This window comes from Nannospalax galili, unplaced genomic scaffold (genome assembly GCF_000622305.1).
Source record: "Nannospalax galili isolate Female #2095 unplaced genomic scaffold, S.galili_v1.0 scaffold95, whole genome shotgun sequence".
Taxonomy (NCBI): domain Eukaryota; kingdom Metazoa; phylum Chordata; class Mammalia; order Rodentia; family Spalacidae; genus Nannospalax; species Nannospalax galili.
In genome coordinates this window covers 2050543-2065557 of record NW_008342393.1, presented here as the reverse complement: position 1 = coordinate 2065557, position 15015 = coordinate 2050543, and the positions used below count along the sequence as shown (strand labels likewise).

At 48.4% G+C, this 15015-nt stretch overlaps 1 protein-coding gene across 3 annotated transcripts in view; it reads left to right on the top strand.

Moving 5' to 3' along the window:
* Plekhm1 (pleckstrin homology and RUN domain containing M1) overlaps positions 1-15015 on the top strand; it is a 54616-nt gene that overhangs the window by 35513 nt on the left and 4088 nt on the right. For all 3 annotated transcript variants that reach the window (XM_029566038.1, XM_029566037.1, XM_008838248.2), the window contains 5 exons: positions 1068-1329; positions 3981-4898; positions 7894-8039; positions 10466-10659; positions 14931-14994. In XM_029566038.1, the coding sequence (XP_029421898.1) occupies positions 1068-1329; positions 3981-4898; positions 7894-8039; positions 10466-10659; positions 14931-14994 (1584 nt within the window). The remainder of the gene's footprint in view (positions 1-1067; positions 1330-3980; positions 4899-7893; positions 8040-10465; positions 10660-14930; positions 14995-15015) is intronic.

Sequence of the window (15015 nt, the reverse complement as noted above, 5' to 3'; positions counted from 1 at the left end):
GAAAGGTATTCTGTTGTCATTAGACATTAAAGAAATGCAAATCAAAACCACAGTGAGCTAGCACTTCACACACATTGTCAGCATAACATAAATTAAGAAAACATAATTTTAGAAAAGAAGACATAATAACAAAGATTGGAGAACTTGTAAAGAAACTGGAGGGCTGGAGAGATGGCTCAGAGGTTAAGAGCACTGGCTGCTCTTGCAGAGTGCTCTTGCAGAGGACCCAGGTCTGATTCCCAACACCCACATGGCAGCTAACAACCATCCATAACTCCAGTTCCAGTTGATCTGACACCTTCTGACTTCTGAGGGCATTGCATGACATGGTTGCACTTAAACATACCTGCAGGTAATACACTCATGTACATAAAATATGAAATGAATAATAAATAAAATTTTTAAAAAACTGGAGGGTCAGCGAGATGTCTCTGCAGGTAAAGATGTTTACCCCTCAAGCCTAACAGCCTAAGTTTGATCCCTGGAAGCCATGTAAACGTGGAAGGAGAGCGCTAACTTCACAAAGTTGTCCTCTGATCTCCATGAGCACATCCCACCTCCTATGTAGTCTCAAGAAGTTACACGTAGGGTTTAAACGTGACCCAGCAATTCCACTCCTAGGTGTATAGCCAGGAAAGAGGCATAGGGAGTGGAGGTGGCTGCCAGTGGGCAGGGAGTTTCTTCTGTGGACAATGAAAACATTCCAAGCTTAAGATGATTGTACCACTCTGTGAGTGTAACAAAGATATTGAATTATATACCCATTTTTAACGTTTATTTATGTATGTGTGTCGCACAAGTGTATGAAGATGCCCAAAGAGGCCAGAGGAAAGTGTCACATCTCCTGGAGCTGAAGTTACAGGCTTTGCAAGCCATTCATTGTGGGTGCTGGGAACCAAACTCTTGTCGTCTGCAAGAGCAGCAAGTGCTCTTAACTGCTGAGCCATCTTTCCAGCCCTGTATACACCCATGTTTTAAAATGGATTATTTTATTATATGTGAACCATAAAAAATATTTTTTAAACAGTTGAAAACAAACTGACTAATGTTTACTTTCTTCTTGATAGGAAAGCAAGAGCTGGATTTCTGAAGATGACTTCTACAGACCTCCCCAGGAGTGTGCGTCTGAGAGTGCTTCAGACCTCTCCATACTTCCTTCACTAGAGACTCTGGAATCGAGGTCCACTCTCCACAGGCATTTTTCTCAAGGACCAAGAAAGAGCTCTTCTCTAGGGGCATTAGACAAAGCATGTGTGCCTTCCCCAGCCGGTGCAGCCCCAGCAGTGCAGGAGCAGAAGAACTTCTGCGTGGTGTACAGGAGGCAGATGGGTAGGTGGCTCTGCTGGGACAATCTCTTTCAAAAAGTAGCTTACAAGTCCTGTTTGTCCTTACCAACAGGTGGTATGTTCCCACAGAATAAATCATCACTCAGAATGTAACAGTAAGACAGGAATTCAGGAGAGTTCAGAAAAAGTGCTACGTTCTCATAAAATTTTAGTAAAACAGTGTCACAAAGGTCTTGCTGTGTAGCCCTGGCTTGCCTAGTACTTAATATGTGGCTCAGACTGGAACTTACAGCCATCTTTGTGCCTCAACCTCTGGAGCACTGGGATCATAGGCATGTGCCATTGTGCCTGGCTGTTTTTCATAAATTGAAATGGAAATTCTCCCTAAAATTATGTCATGAAATTTAGGATGGCAAATTCCAGCCTATTGGTGCAGGCCTATAATCCTAGCTACTTAGTAGATTGAGGTAGAAAGATCTCAAGTTCACAGACCACAGAGTGAATTCAGGGCCAACCTGGATGTTAGCATCTATGATCTTATTTCCAAAAACCAAAAAATATAGAGGGACTATACTATGCCCAGTGATCGAGCACTTAACGTATGAAGTTCAGATTCCACCCCCAGTATCATTAAAAAAAAAAAAAGCTGAACCACAAAATTTAAGATTACAGTGAGTTTGTGATTCCCTCCATGACTCAGAGGAAAACCTGCCCTGAAGGCCTGGTTGCTCTAATTGCTTCTTCTAAAGGCTTTCATCTTGGATGGTTCTGTGAGTAACCCTGATGGGGTCTGTCAACCCTGCTGTTTGTTCGGTCCTCCGTGTGCTATTTATAATGTCTCCAGTTTAATCTCTACATCCTTTAACAGTCCAGAAAGCATTAAATAACCCTGGGTTAAATTTTCAGTAACCCTCAAAATGGGTTTTTGTGCTTTTTGAGACAGAGTCTGATACTATTGTTGTCCTGAAACTCAGCTCCTTAACTAGAACTTGTTACAATTCTCTTGCCTTAGTTTCTTGAGTGCTAAGGTTAAAAGCATGAGTCACCGTACCTGTCTGAGCTTCTTATAAAAGCAAAGAAAACAAGCTTGTCCTGGCATTGGTCTCCATCTCTCCTCATTTTCTGATGGCAGGGGCTCAGCAGGGAATTCTGCCAGAGTCCCCCAGTCTCCATGCTGGATTCTCTTATTTGTCTCAGTCAGAACTGGCTGTGGTCTCTAACTCTGCCAGAGAAGCCAGAAAGGCCTTTGAAAGAAGCTTCATACCTAGGCTATTAGATTCCCTGTCACTCTGTGCAATCATTTCAGATCTCCAGTGTTAGTCCAGACTGACAGAGAATTATGTGTCCTTTGGACTCCTGCTTAAGGCCAGGTTCCAGGGGAGTAGGGAACATTGAGCAGTGTGTGGCACATAGGCACTCACCCAACCACTTGCTCATGCAGCAGATATTTTTGTGAGTATGCTAGGCATCATCTGTGATGTGCTAGGCATTACCCCAGGAGCTAGAGACATAGCAGGAAGCAAAGCAGTGTCCATATCCATATCGTCATGAGACTTAAGTTATAATGGGGAAGGAATAGGAAATTGACCAGTAAATGTGGAGTGTGGTCAAATGGTGATAAAAGCTATGGCAAATAATTAGTGGGGATGCTCAGGTGGAGGGTAGTCTTGCTAGAGAGAGAGAGAGAGAGTGTGTGTGTGTGTGTGTGTGTGTGTGTGTGTGTGTGTAAATCCCTGAAAGCAGGTGAGCACAGCTAGGAGGAGGGTGGCCAGGGAGAGAGACCCAGTGCTGAGCTCCTGGTGCTCCAGCCTTGGATCAGGATGCTGAGGTGAGGGTGGAGATGAGGGCTTCAGGGAGGCTTTAGGATTAGCTGCAGGAGGGCATTAAGGCCCTCTCAGGAGCAGTTTCAGTAGAATGAGGAGACAAAAACCTTTTCAGGGGCAGGTTCAAAAAGGAATGAGAGGCGGAATTGCATATGCCTTTAGTCCCAAAGCTTGGGAGGCAGAGGCAGGTGGATCTCTGAGTTTCAAGCCAGCCTGGTCTACTTACTGAGTTTCAGAGCTTGCCTGGACAGTGACTCTGAAGTGTCTCTTTCTGGAAAAATCTATATTTGAGGAGGAAGGGGAGGAATGGGAGCAGGGAAACTAGAGACAGATATGTAGATACTTCCTCAAGCAGTTTTTCTGTAAAAGAGACCAAGAAACGGGGTGGTAATTAGAGATGAGAGTGGAGATGAGGAAATTTTAAGCATGGAAGGAGTAACAGCACAGTGTGTGTGTTGATGGAAATGACCCAGTAGAGAAGGAAGACAAGGGCAACATGGGAGAGAGGGAGAATTACTGGAGACATGTCCTTGTCCTTGAGTGGGTGGGGGGAGGGGCTGGCTCATTCCTGGTGATGGGAAGTCAGAGTGTGGGCACAGACTCTTGAGGGGGCAGTACAGTGAAGGAGCCCATGGAGCGGTCTGAGTACTTCCATCTTTAAAGTGAAATGCCAAAAGTGAGGTCAACAGCTGAAGGAAGAATGGCTGGAGGTGCTCAAAAAATATTCCATCCAAATTTCAGAGTCCCCTTTGAAAGTGCCTGGAGCCAGCTGTGTTCTTGGTAGCAGTGATTCTCCCATAATAGGGCAGTTGTAGATGTGGGTGATAAAGGGACGGGCCCATAGTCTAAAGTGCTTCTTTTCTGCCTCTAGGCCTATCTAACCCATTCCGGGGCCTCATGAAGCTGGGCACAGTGTCCCGGAGGGGGGCCATGGGCATCTGGAAGGAGCTCTTTTGTGAGCTGTCCCCACTGGACCTCTGCCTCTACCTGAGCGATGAGGAGCGTACGTGTGTGGAAAGCTGCTCCCTGCTACGATGTGAGGCTGTTGGGCCAGCTCACAGTGACGGGCGCTTTGAGCTGGTCTTCTCTGGCAAGAAGCTGGCCCTGCGTGCTTCTTCCCAGGATGAGGCCGAGGACTGGCTTGACCGAGTGCGGGAGGCCCTGCAGAAGGTCCGGCCTCAACAGGAGGATGAGTGGGTGAACATCGAATACCCCGACCAGCCTGAGGATGCCCCAGAGGCTCCACCAAACAGCATCTCTTATGCAGCCCTGGTCCCAGAACCTGCTGACCCCCAGGGCATGCAGTTGAATTGGACATCTGCCCAGGTTCCAGAGCCAGATGCTATCAAAGAGTCTCTTTTGTACCTATATGCAGATCGGACCTGGGTCCCCTATATTTTTTCCCTGTCCTTGGAGTCTTTGAAATGTTTTCGAGTAAGAAACAATGAGAAAATGCTAAGCGATAGCCATGGAGTGGAGACCATCCGAGACATCCTGCCAGATGCAAGCCTTGGGGGCCCAGCCTTCTTCAAAATCATCACAGCCAAGGCCATCCTGAAACTGCAGGCCAGGAACACTGAGGAAGCTGCCCTGTGGAGGGACCTGGTTCGCAAAGTCCTGGCATCTTACTTGGAGTCGGCTGAGGAGGCTGTAACACTTGGGGGGAGTCTGGATGAAAACTGTCAGGAGGTGCTGAAGTTTGCCACCAGGGAGAATGGTTTCCTACTGCAGTACCTCGTGGCCATCCCCACCGAGAAGGGCCTTGACTCCCAGGGCTGTTTCTGTGCAGGTGCTAACTGACTCCCAACATTCCCAGCCCTCTGTCCTCTACCTCCTGTGGGAGCCTCAGTTTAGGTTCCTCACTAGGGCCTCCATCCCTCCTATGAATGATACAGCAGAAGGCATCTTCCTGCAACCTCACTTCTCCCTCAGCACCCACTGTGAGCAACCCCTTTCCCTTCCTGTCTTAAGACCTCCTTCCTGATGCTGGATGGGACCTATGGGTGACAGTCCTGCTTCCTGGGGCCCTTCTATCCTTGCTGCATTTTCTTTTTCTTAAATTATGTGGATGCTTTTGTGCCTGAGGGAATATGTCCAAATGAATACAGGAGCCCTTGGAGGCCAGAAGAGGTTGTCAGATCCCCTGGAACTGTAGTTACATGCCTTTGTGAGCCACCTGTTGTAGGTGCTAGAAACCTAACTCCGATCCTTGGAAGAGCAGTAGTGTTCTTAATCACTGAGCCCTCTCTCCAGTCTGTTCCTGCTTTTTTTTTTTTTTCTTTGAGGCAGGGTCTCACTGTGTAGCATTGGCTGGACTTGCTACATAGACCAGGCTGGCCTGGACCTCACAGAGATCCACCTGCCTCTGCTTCCCAAGTGCTGGGATCAAAGGTATGTGCCACCATACCTAGCCTCCTGTTATCTTCTTAATATGTCATCAAATGCTTTTGTGGAAGGGGGATGGGATCCTCCCAAAGTACGTATATCTGCATGCTTTTCTAAGACATGCCATTCGGTGCTGGCCAGTAGGACTTCTATAATGATTAAAGTGTCTGGATCTATGTATCCAACCAGTAGTTACAGGCTACATGTAGCCTCTATATACTTAAAATGTGGCTAATATGATTTTCTATTTACTTAAATTTAAAGGGGTACCTGTGACTTATAGCTACTGTGTTGGGCAATGTAGCTCTGCATATTGTTCTGTAGTTTGGGGGCTTTCTTGTTTGTTCACTCTTTCTTTCTTACACACAAACACACATAGGTCTCACGAAGCCCAGGCTGACCTTTAACTTAGTATGTAACTGAGGATGACCCTGAACTCTTGATTCCTCCAGCCTCTACTTCCCAAATGCTGGGATTACAGGGATGTACTACTATTTCCCCCACACCTCTTTTTTTGAAACAAGGTCCCACTATATAGCCCAGGTTGGCCTTGAACTCACAATAATCTTGCCTCAGCTCCCAAGTGATAGGATTGTAGGCATATGTCACCATACCTGGTTTTTCTCTTTGGTACTATATTATGTATATTCCATATGGGAATCTGCTATATCAGTATCATCATGGGATCTAGTCCTGTACAGGGCACTGAGCCAGATGTTTTATTTGAATCGTTTCATTTTTTTTCTCAGGACATTCCTGTAGAACTAGGGGCTAATATTTTCTCTGCTTGTAGTATAGGTGAGGAAACTGAGGCCCAAAACTGGTATATTGTCTCAGACTCATAGTATATAGAAGAGGCAGAATTAGACTTTGATTAGCTGTGCCCCAAAACATAACGTGGTCATGGGCAGGATACCAGAGGACCTCCCAACCCACATAGTATCCAAAGCTTGCTGATCTGTGTACCTTCCATTGCGACCTCTTCCCACCTATCCCCTGCACCTGCTGTCCAATGAAGAGGCCAGCTTCCCTGTTGCAGAACAGAGCAGAAAGCTGGGTGGACCTGGTGGGGTGGCACCTGTGGAAGCATAGATGAAGGCCTCCAAGTGTCTGGAAGGAAGTGGCCTGTGGTGAGCCCCTGAAGGATGGGAGAAGTGTCTGAGCAGAGCTTCCTGCAGAAAACAACTGCAAGCCTCTGCCGGCCCCAGCACTCCTACTCTGGCCTTGTGGAGGAGGCTCCTGTCTGAGGGTGTGAGTGCCTGAGGACAGCTCTTCCTGTGGCTCTTCCGGCCAGCTGAGATTGTTGAACTCGGGGAATTCAGGTTTCAGCTGTTTGATCCTTAGGCCAAAGAGACCTTTTTCCCTGCCCCGTGGGAAGTAGGGTATGGATTCAAGATTTAAGCTGGGCTTAGCCCTGGGCATTCCTGACTCTTAGAGCCCCTGGTATGGCAAGACTACCAACCAAGTGGCTGAAACTGTCACTGCCCCAGGATCCTAAGATATGCTGCTCTGGGCTTAAGTGGGTACCAGGATATGTCCACATTGCCCCATCCACTCCAGTAGCCAGACCGCACTCCACAGATCCTTCATTGCTGGTCTAGGTCCTGGCTTAGTTACTCCTGTTTCTGTGCCCCAGTGGAGGTACAAGTGGAGTACAGATTGGCAGTAGACAGTAGACAGTGGAGCCAGAAAGCAGGTGTCTGTGGAAGAGACTGTTTGCTTCATGGATAAGTAAACCTAAATTTGAGTGCCACCATACTACTTAATCTGTGTGGCCTGACAGATTTCTTTCCTTGGTTGGTAGGGGTAGGGGTGGGGGGGCTCTTTTTTTTTTTCGTAACTCTAACTGGCCTAGAGCTCATGTAGACCAGACTGGCCTCAATCTCACAGAGATCCTCCTGCTCCTACCTCTCCAGTGCTGGGATTAAAGGTGTGCACCATTACTCCCAGTCTGCTTGGTTTGTTTAGAGACAGGTTCCTACTATGTAACCCTAGGCTAACTTTAAACTCACAGTCCTCCTGCCTCAGCTTCCAGGTGCTCATAGGTCCAGCAATAACTGTTTAACAACAGTGTACTATTGTAATAGTTTTGATTTTAAGTAGTGGAGATCTGAGTGATTTTAAAAATGTGTGTGTGTGTGTGTGTGTGTGTGTGTGTGTGTGTACGTGTGTAAGTCAGGGAACAACTTGGGGAGTCAGTTCTTTCTATCATGTGGGTCAATTCAAATTCAGGTTGTCTGGCTTGGTGGCAAGTACCTTTATCCACTGAGCTATCTTGTCAGCTCCATGAATGATTATTTTTGTCATCTTACTAGCAGGCCCTTTCTACTATATAACTTCTGTGTTAACTTGAAGCTGACTCTGATCCCCCACCACTCACCCACCATCCATCTCTCCAGGCTGCTCCCGGCAGATTGGCTTCTCCTTTGTACGACCCAAGCTCTGTGCCTTCTCTGGCCTCTATTACTGTGACTTTTGCCACCAAGACGATGCCTCAGTGATTCCAGCCAGGATTATCCACAACTGGGACCTCACCAAACGCCCGGTAAGTTCCTGTGCCAGCCAACAGGCTATACCCCTTAGTCTTACTTTTGCTGCAGGGAAGAGAGAGCACGTTTTCTAGGTCTCTATCAATTATGAAGATGCTGTGTGGTTATTGTTTAACATGTAAAAATTAGACAAGCCCAAAGACAAATCAAAATTAGATGTCATCCCTAAAGATAATCACTATTCCAGTTTCTTAACCTTTGAGCATCGATTTCTTCAGCTGTAAAATAGCAATGATAATTCTTAAGAGTATTTCAGAAGATGGCCTTTTCTGTGCATTTATGTACCTATGCATCTGGACTCATCTTGCCTTATTTAGCACATGCTTTGCTTACTTAATATTTTATCATAGGTACTTTTTAAAAATTGCTTTTTTTCTGTGGGAATCAGACAACAACTTGACACCTTATGGGAGTCTGTTCTCTCCTTCCACCATGTGGGTCCCTAGAATTGAACTCAGGTCATCAGGCTTGGCAGCAGGGACCTTTACCCACTGGTGCATCTTGCTGGACTTGGGTACTTTGTTATGCTTACCAAATGCTCCTAAACAGAATAGTTTGTGTGCATGCTTGCTTATGATAGGGTCTCATAGTTCCTGCCAACAATGCTTTTCTTTCCTTGTCTTTAAGAGAGAGACTTGGCTTTCTCCAAAGGGCATAGATTTCTAAGACATAGAAACACAAGGAAGGAGCTATTTGCTTGTGTCCAGACCTGCAAGCTGTATAATCTAGGCCTTTGGGTGTGCCCCAGAGTACAGGGATGGTGACTTTAAGTCCATTTTCACAACCTTGGCTTTGCTTTGCTTTGGCTCTTCTGTTATTTACCTTGTCCCAACCCCTGCCCTTAGTAGGTATTCAACCAGATAGAGAAAACTCAAAATTCAGAAATGCAAAAAATCCCTTTCATGGTAAAACAGTTTACTCTCCCAGCCTGCTGCTTCAGTGAAACACTTCTTCATTCCCTGCTGGGATCCTTGTGCCTCCTTCCTTTCTCCCACTGGCACATTACAGTCCTCTTGTAGGCACTTCTGAGATCAGGAAATAGCCAGTTCTCCCTCAACAATCACTGACCTGGGAAAGACAGGAAAATTCAAAAGAGAGAATAGTTGGGACCTCATCATTTGCTGCTTCTCTGGCTGACCGACTTGTGCTGAGATCCAGCTGGCACCTGGCAGGACATCAGCCTAAGCCTGGGGTTCTGCTTTTGTCCGTCTCCTCTGAAACCATAGGTCAGGGACAGCCCTGTGTGCTGCCAGGCAGTGTTTGGTGCATATTCCTGGGTGTTGTTTCAGCTGCACCTCACCTAAGGCCTGAGGCTGAGTTGTCGAAATAGCTGGGCTAGGCCTTGAGGACAGCAATTTGACTCAAGCTACCAGGGGTTTACCACTGGGCTGCTCCTAGGCTAGGGGCTGTTACCTCAGGGTTCTGGGATAGGGGAAAAGGAGTTGTCCATTGCTTGGGGAGGTAAGACCTGCTGGGAGTTGGGGGATAGGAAGTCAGAGGTCTCCTCAGCCCCCAAGTATATGGGCAGGTCTCCTGAGGGTCCCATTGTACATTCCCTGACTCTCAGGAGCCACCAGGGCCACAGTAGATTCTTGCATTGCAGCAACGCTCCCCTTTCCTGAGGATGTGCATGTCAGGCCCTGTGCCAAGAGCTTACATCAGGTATTTCCTTTAGTCGAAACTCAAAATAATGTCATGAAGTAAGCTTTGGTTTTCCTCTAGAAAACTTTAGCTCTTGACACACAAAGAGGAGGCCACAGTGAAGGGAGTTTGTGGCAGCCCTGTGTTCTGAGACCATGCCAGAGCTGAGACCTTGGGCTCTGTGATACAGGCAGGTTGGATAAGCAAGCCACTAGCTTTTCTGAGCTTGTTTGCTCATCTATGAAACAGGCCATGCCACCTCTCCCTGTGGATTGTTCTCAAGATGAAAAAATGTTAAGGATCACTAAGCTCCATGGTGGGGAGCTCTGGTGGTTGCTTCTGCGCCCTGAGGAACCTTGTGGAGCTGTGTCTGCTCTGTAGCTTCCTGTGGTTGGAGCCTGATGGCAAAGGAGTCACCTGGTTCCTGAGTCAGGGCTCAGAGGACAGCATGTTTCATTTAGGCAGGAAAAGGGGGCTGGGAGGACAGGAAAGTGTGGGAAGAGGCTGTGAGGCCCACAGGGAGGGGGCTCCCTCTTCTGTCTCAGCATGATCAGAAGGGAGCAGCAACAGGGTTTGAGAATCAGATAGACTGGTTTCAGATACTGACTGGACAATTTCAGAGTGTGCAACCTTGAGGTCAAGTGGCCTCAACTCTCTGACCCTGTTTCCTAGTCTGTAACACGAAGAAAGTGCCACTCATTGGGGGCAGGTGAGGACTAGGTAATGCAGCACCCAGCCAGAAGGCCAGGCTAAACAACCAATCACCCATTGGTGCCCCCAGGTGTGTCGACAGGCCCTGAAGTTCCTGGCACAGATTCGGGCCCAGCCTCTTATCAACCTGCAGCTGGTGAACGCCTCTCTGTATGAGCATGTGGAGCGCATGCACCTCATCAGCAGGAGCCGGGAACAGCTAAAGCTTCTGGGGGACTACCTGGGCCTGTGCCGTAGTGGTGCCCTGAAGGAGATGAGCAAGAGGTGAGCTCTCTGCATGCATATGTACCCCCTTTACACACACACACACACACACACACACACACACACACACACACACACACAAGCCTGGAGAAGGCATCCACTTGGGAGAGATGCCAATGCTGAGCTGAGAAGTTCCTACTGAACTGTCAAATCACTGCATCCTTTAGGGGTGGTGGTTTTATTCAATAGTCATTCATTTATTCATTCATTCATTCAACAAATATTCAGAACAACTATTCCAAGCACGGGGAGAAGGAGAATACAGTGTTGAGCAAGGCAGACCCAAAGCCTCCCTCAAGAAGCCTCTGATCTGGCAGGGAAGGCAGATGAGCTAGCAGCATCTATAACCAGAGAGCCAAAACCTGGGAGAGAGGAAGGAAGCTGCAGATATGTGGCGGAGACACATCTGACCAGGAGGGTGGGGAGATAGAGCAGAAAGCTGTCCTGGAGGGAGTGACTCCTGAGATGAGACCTGAAAAGTGAACAGAAGTTAAAGAGGGAAGGAGGAGAGGAAAAGGGTTCCAGACAGAGGATTGGCACGCACAGACCATGAGGAAGGCACCACACCTGGAAGGCCCAGAGAGGGCTTTGGCAGATGTGGGCAGAGTGGTAAGGGGCAGACTAGAGAAGGATGCCAGCCCGTCTTCGTCCCTTGGCTGCTTGATGCTATCCTTGGCAACATTGCTCCCTGGATCCTCCAGAGTGTAAGGTTGGCAGCACCCTGGGGGTGGGCTCTTCTTGGTACTCAGGGCCTGGGGTCTTTGGTGTTTAAGGGATGGGAGATGACCTTAGGCTTCAGGCAAGAGCCTCTCTGCGACTGCCTCAAACACTTCCTAGCCCTGCGCTTACAGCCCAGGCTGTGGCTTTTAAGGAACTGTACTCTCTGGGGGCCCTTAGGAGAGTACAGCTCTGAGAGGCCCACTGCCCAGTATGGACTTTGTGCCTATTTTTCCAGGTCTTTGGAGACTAGTGGAGCTCACAAGTCCTTCCACTTACCCAGCCTCACTTCTCTAGGGACTGACACAGACAATACTGTCTGAAGGTGTCTCCTCAGGCCTAGGTATACTTTAGTTGTCCCAGAAGCACACCTGCTCTGTTCCTCAGAAATGAATGTGTCCAGTGCAGGTCCCGGCTCTCTGGGTGGAGCTATAGAACTCTGTACTAGGCAGAGGAGTATGCTGGTCCTTTACAGCCCTGCAGAGCAGCCAGTGAGCCCCTAAGGCTTTCCTCAGGGCCTGGAGGAATAGAAAGCCTCCTTGGAGGGCTCTGCCACCCTAACTAGCCCAGTATCTGGTTCTCCTTTTTCCACAAAGTTGACCCATTTCTCTCCTTTCTGAGATTCTGTGGCCCAAGGCATGTGTCACTCTCTGCCTTATTCCTTTGAAATGGGGGTCCTCACTGAACCTACAACTTGCCACTTTTTAACTAGACTGGCTGGCCAGCAAACCCCAAAGATCCTTCTGTCTTTGCGCCCCATAGCACTAGTGTTACCATGTGCATGATCATACTCCAGCTTTACATGGGTGCTAGGGATCCTAATTTGGGTCCTCTTGTGCAGAAAGTATTCTGCTGAACCATCTCCCAAACCCTGACATGCACATCTGTAGTAATCCCCTTTTAGAGGAAACACGGGACAGGGAGAAAACATGGAAACACCCTGCCTGGCCTAGACCTCTGCATGACTCCAGGAAGTGGCTTTGCTTCTCTGAGCCTGTTTACCCATTTTATAAGTTAGGCCACTGATCTTGGGTGTATGTGGCCTCCCTGAGTTATGGTGAGAACCACATGAGAGGCTCAGTGACTGGGCCTTAACCAGCCATAAGCAGGTAGGCACATAGCTGGGTAAGCATTATATGTGTCCTGAGGGAGGGTGCCAAGGCATCCTGGGCAGGAGCTAGAAGGGCCGGAAGGCTGGAAAACTCTCAGTTGGTATATGAGCTGAGGGCTTACAGCTCTTCTCTTTCTTTAAAAAACAAAAACCTTAAGAGAGTTTAGGTGATTGTGGTGGCACACACCTCTAATCCTACCACTTAGGAGATGGAGGCAGGAGAATTGGAGTTCAGGGTCATCCTCAGCTCCATATCAAAGCTAGCCTGGGCTACATGAGACCCTGTCACAAAAAATCAAGAAAGAAGGCCAGCAAGATGGTTCAGGAGGTAGGTGCACTGAGTTAGATCTCTCAAATTCACAGTGAAAGGAGAGACCCAACTCCTGAAAGTTGTCCTATGACTTCCACATGTAGGCTGTGGTGTGCCCCACCCCCTGTCATGCACATACACAATAATAATAATAAATAAAATACAGGTTTTTAAATTAAGAAAGGTGGGTAGGAGGGAGAGAAAGAAGGGTAAGACCTCTCTGGCATTAGGAAGGAGGGAAAGAGGCTGCATGGCTCTAGCATTAGTGAAGAGCCAGGTATTGGGGAAGCAGAGTGCCTAGAAGGCACTGGTATAATAACTATCCCTGGAATTGGATGGCCTAATTGAAGAAGAGAAGGACTGAGGAGGTCTGGACAGTCTGGCTGTGGGAGGCGAAGCCACGAGGAGCTGCCCTCTGCTCATAGCCTCAGACTGTCAGGGCCTCTGAGAGAATGGGGGTTCCTTTATAGGCCTGGGACATGTCTCCTGTGACCTCTTGGGCCTTTGGAAGGGGCCTCCATTATAGAAATGCCCCCACAGGGATGTCCCGCCAGATCTTGGTGTTCCTACCTTTAGCCTCAGCTGAGGAGGAGTGGCCAGAGGAGGAATGGGAATCATATAAAAAAATGTAAAACCCCAGCCACCCATGGAAGTCCCTCAGATCACCTGGCTTTGGCAGGGTCTTTTTGTCTTCAGTTTCCCAGATCCCGAAGTTCCCCAGCTCCTTTCCCTAGGCAGTTAGCTTCGCTCCAGAGGACTGAGAAGGATCTTTTTGTTGTATGGGTGGAGAAACTGAGGCCCAGGCCAGGCTTTGCCCAGCGCCTCGCCATCTCTCCTTCTGGCCTTAACCAAGCCTTTCAGAGAAATCAGTTGCAAGGCCTTGCTGAGAGTGACAGGCCAAGGATACAGTGACTCCCAGGAAAGGCCCTGGGCCTGGCTGGCTCCCAGGACTGGACAGAGGGAAGATGGCAGGGATAACGCTCCATCAAATCAGCCCCACCCTTCCTGCCAGCTGAGAGCCAGCCCATACACCCCCTCCGCATTTTCCTGGAAATAAATGGCAGCCTCCTGTTCCCAGAAAGCTGGAAGCTCGCTGGGGAAACTAGCATGGTAAACTGAGAGGTAAGTTGGAGGTGTCTTTACCCACATGATGCAGCCTGACCTACCTGGTCAGCTCCCATGGACCTCAACTGAAATGACTGGCTAGGGCATGGCCAAGTCCCCCAGGGGCTGACGCTGTCCTGCCCTGTATGTCCAGGATGTCCAGGCACAGGATCCCAGACTTCTAACTTGGACTATCTCCACATCAGTACCCACCCATGCAGACATGCAGCAATGCTGGTCAGGGCTCTGCACCAGGGATTTTCTACAAGTGTTTTTATCCCTCAGGACATGACCTGGGGTCCCCTGTTATTGGTGTGTTGGGAACCTGGGTGGGGCTGGTGTCCTGCTCTCATCTTTTCCTCCCAACCCTGAAATAGGATCTGCCTTCCTAGAATATGGCTCAGTTGCTCTCACAGATCACCGAAACCAGACACTTTAATGTGTGTGAATGTGTATCCCTCAGCTAGACAAGGAACTACCATGGGCAGCAACCACGTCAATGTATCTCTGTCCTCAGTATTCTACCAGTGGTGACAGTGGAGTGGATAAGGATATAGGCCAGACTCCTACATTCAAGTTCTAGCTCTGACTCTTAACTCTGTGACCTCGGGCAAGTTATTTAACCTGAGCTTCCTGTCTTGCCAAAATGGGAGTCACAATCAAACCGGCCTCACAGGATTACTGCAAGGATTCGATACTTAGCCCAGCTTTTGGTACCAAGTATCAGCATGCATCATCCTCTTCCTCACAGCTGTTAGTCATATGTTTACAATGTACATGCTTTCAGTAAATTATTTAATCCTCAAAACAGGTCTGTGTCTTGTTCAGAGGTGAAGTAGCTTGCCCCAGATCCAGCTGGTTATTGTACCAGGTAGTTCAAGTGGGGCACAGACAGACTGATTTGTGCTCTTGGCCTGCTGGTAACCCAGACTTGTGATGCTGGCAGACAGTGCAGAGGGAAAGAAAACAAGGTACGCAGGGAGCCTGGCCTAGAACCCTTCTGAGGAAGTGCTTGTGTTGTCTTTGCAGGCTGAGCCACAGGAATTATCTCTTGGAGTCTCCCCACAAATTCAGTGTCGCTGACCTCCAGCAGGTGAGCATGTGGTGTTCCCCT